Raw genomic sequence first — 2,428 nt, 5'->3', positions numbered from 1 at the left:
ATGGGATGTTTCACTCGTGGCCTTGTCTCCCTGCAGCGTGAATGCATCTCCATCCACGTGGGTCAGGCCGGCGTCCAGATTGGCAATGCATGCTGGGAGCTGTACTGCCTGGAGCACGGCATCCAGCCCGACGGCCAGAAGCCCCACGACAAGACCATCGCCGGAGGAGACAACTCCTTCAACACCTTCTTCAGCGAGACCGGGGCCGGCAAGCACGTCCCCAGAGCCGTGTTCGTGGACCTGGAGCCCACCGTCATCGGTACGCGGTCTAATATATATATATATATATATATATGCATATATATATATATACACACACACGTGTAAACACAGGGTTCTTACGGTCATGGAAAAGTCATGGAAATGCATTGGTCTAAATGTGTATGAACCCTGCGTAACGCAGGGTTCATACACATTTAGACCAATGCATTTCCATGACTTTTCTAAAGGATTTCACAGTGTTTGGTCACGTAAACACACACACACACACGCGTGTAAACGTGGACTCACCCTGACTCGCGGTCTCCTCAGACGAGGTGCGCACCGGGACGTACCGCCAGCTGTTCCACCCCGAGCAGCTGATCACCGGCAAGGAGGACGCGGCCAACAACTACGCCCGCGGACACTACACCGTGGGCAAGGAGGTCATCGACCTGGTGCTGGACCGCATCCGCAAACTGGTGAGCAGGGGGTCTGTGTTCATGTATCCATCATGACTGGCGTGTGCCACCAGGGGGCAGCAAACGTCCCATAACCAGCAACAAAGTAACACACTGCGCTGTGTCATCAGTGTCTGGTTTAATATAGAATATATACGATTCAGTTCATGAATAAACCAAACTATTTTTAAAGGATATATATTTTTTAAATCTGCAGTACCTCATTTGAGAAGCGCTGGTCCAGTCGTGCCATCAGAACCAGACTGAGTCAATAGAGTAGACGTAGCATCTTTATTGTCTTTTAGAGTCTAGTTCCAGTAACTAACTACATGCTCACCTCCTTTGCACAATGCAGCCTTTAAGGTTCTAGTAGAACGAGCCGTCGTTGATCTGCGTTGTTGGTTCTCCCAGTCAGACCAGTGCACGGGCCTCCAGGGCTTCCTGGTGTTCCACAGCTTCGGCGGCGGCACCGGCTCCGGCTTCACCTCCCTGCTGCTGGAGCGGCTGTCGGTGGACTACGGCAAGAAGTCCAAGCTGGAGTTCGCCATCTACCCGGCGCCGCAGGTGTCCACGGCGGTGGTGGAGCCGTACAACGCCATCCTGACCACGCACACCACGCTGGAGCACTCGGACTGCGCCTTCATGGTGGACAACGAGGCCATCTACGACATCTGCCGCCGCAACCTGGACATCGAGCGCCCGTCCTACACCAACCTGAACCGGCTGATGAGCCAGATCGTGTCCTCCATCACGGCCTCGCTGCGCTTCGACGGCGCCCTGAACGTGGACCTGACGGAGTTCCAGACCAACCTGGTGCCGTACCCCCGCATCCACTTCCCCGTGGCCACCTACGCGCCCATCATCTCGGCGGAGCGCGCCTACCACGAGCAGCTCACCGTGGCCGAGATCACCAACGCCTGCTTCGAGCCCGCCAACCAGATGGTGAAGTGCGACCCGCGGCACGGTAAGTACATGGCCTGCTGCCTGCTGTACCGCGGGGACGTGGTGCCCAAGGACGTCAACGCCGCCATCGCCACCATCAAGACCAAGAGCACCATCCAGTTCGTGGACTGGTGCCCCACCGGCTTCAAGGTGGGCATCAACTACCAGCCGCCCACCGTGGTGCCGGGAGGAGACCTGGCCAAGGTGCAGCGCGCCGTGTGCATGCTGAGCAACACCACGGCCATCGCCGAGGCCTGGGCCCGGCTGGACCACAAGTTCGACCTCATGTACGCCAAGCGGGCCTTCGTGCACTGGTACGTGGGCGAGGGCATGGAGGAGGGCGAGTTCTCCGAGGCCCGGGAGGACATGGCCGCCCTGGAGAAGGACTACGAGGAGGTGGGGCTCAGCACCGGGGACGACGAAGGGGAAGAGGAGGGGGACCAGTACTAGACGCCCTCACTAAGGAAGCTGGTTCTGAGGCAGCGCCCCCTGGCTGTGGGTGGCAGAGCAGCCAGGAGGGAGTTCTACTTGGAGATGTTTATTTTATGAATGTTTCCTATGCTTCATGTGTTCATGTGAGTTCTGTTCTTAATGTCGCAATAAAGTTCCTGTTGCCTGTTTATTAACCCGTTTGTCTTCATTATTGTTATTATTGTATGTTGTAACTTGTGTTTCTGGTGATGAATGACACCCAGTAGCTCTCACTAACGATCAATACGTTATCAATTATTCATCAACTATTTTACTGATTGATCAGGTAATCAATCACATTTCCTCCAAGAAACAACTTTAATGTAATTGTTGGTGAACTGTCAGATATGTAATTA

General features: G+C 54.9%; 1 protein-coding gene across 1 annotated transcript; it reads left to right on the top strand.

The window, feature by feature from the left end:
• On the top strand, positions 1-2,051 carry LOC306736519 (tubulin alpha-1B chain-like; the record flags this gene model as incomplete). Its single annotated transcript, XM_079218164.1, has 3 exons — positions 1-259; positions 532-680; positions 1,071-2,051. The coding sequence occupies 3 exons, from the start codon at positions 1-3 to the stop codon at positions 2,049-2,051; spliced, it is 1,389 nt and encodes a 462-aa protein (XP_079074290.1).
• Positions 2,052-2,428: the final 377 nt, after the last annotated feature.

The sequence above is a fragment of the Taurulus bubalis genome (assembly GCF_910589615.1).
Source record: "Taurulus bubalis genome assembly, chromosome: 5".
Classification (NCBI taxonomy): Eukaryota; Metazoa; Chordata; class Actinopteri; order Perciformes; family Cottidae; genus Taurulus; species Taurulus bubalis.
Note: the sequence above shows the minus strand (reverse complement) of the source record. Positions and strands in the feature narration are given on the sequence as shown.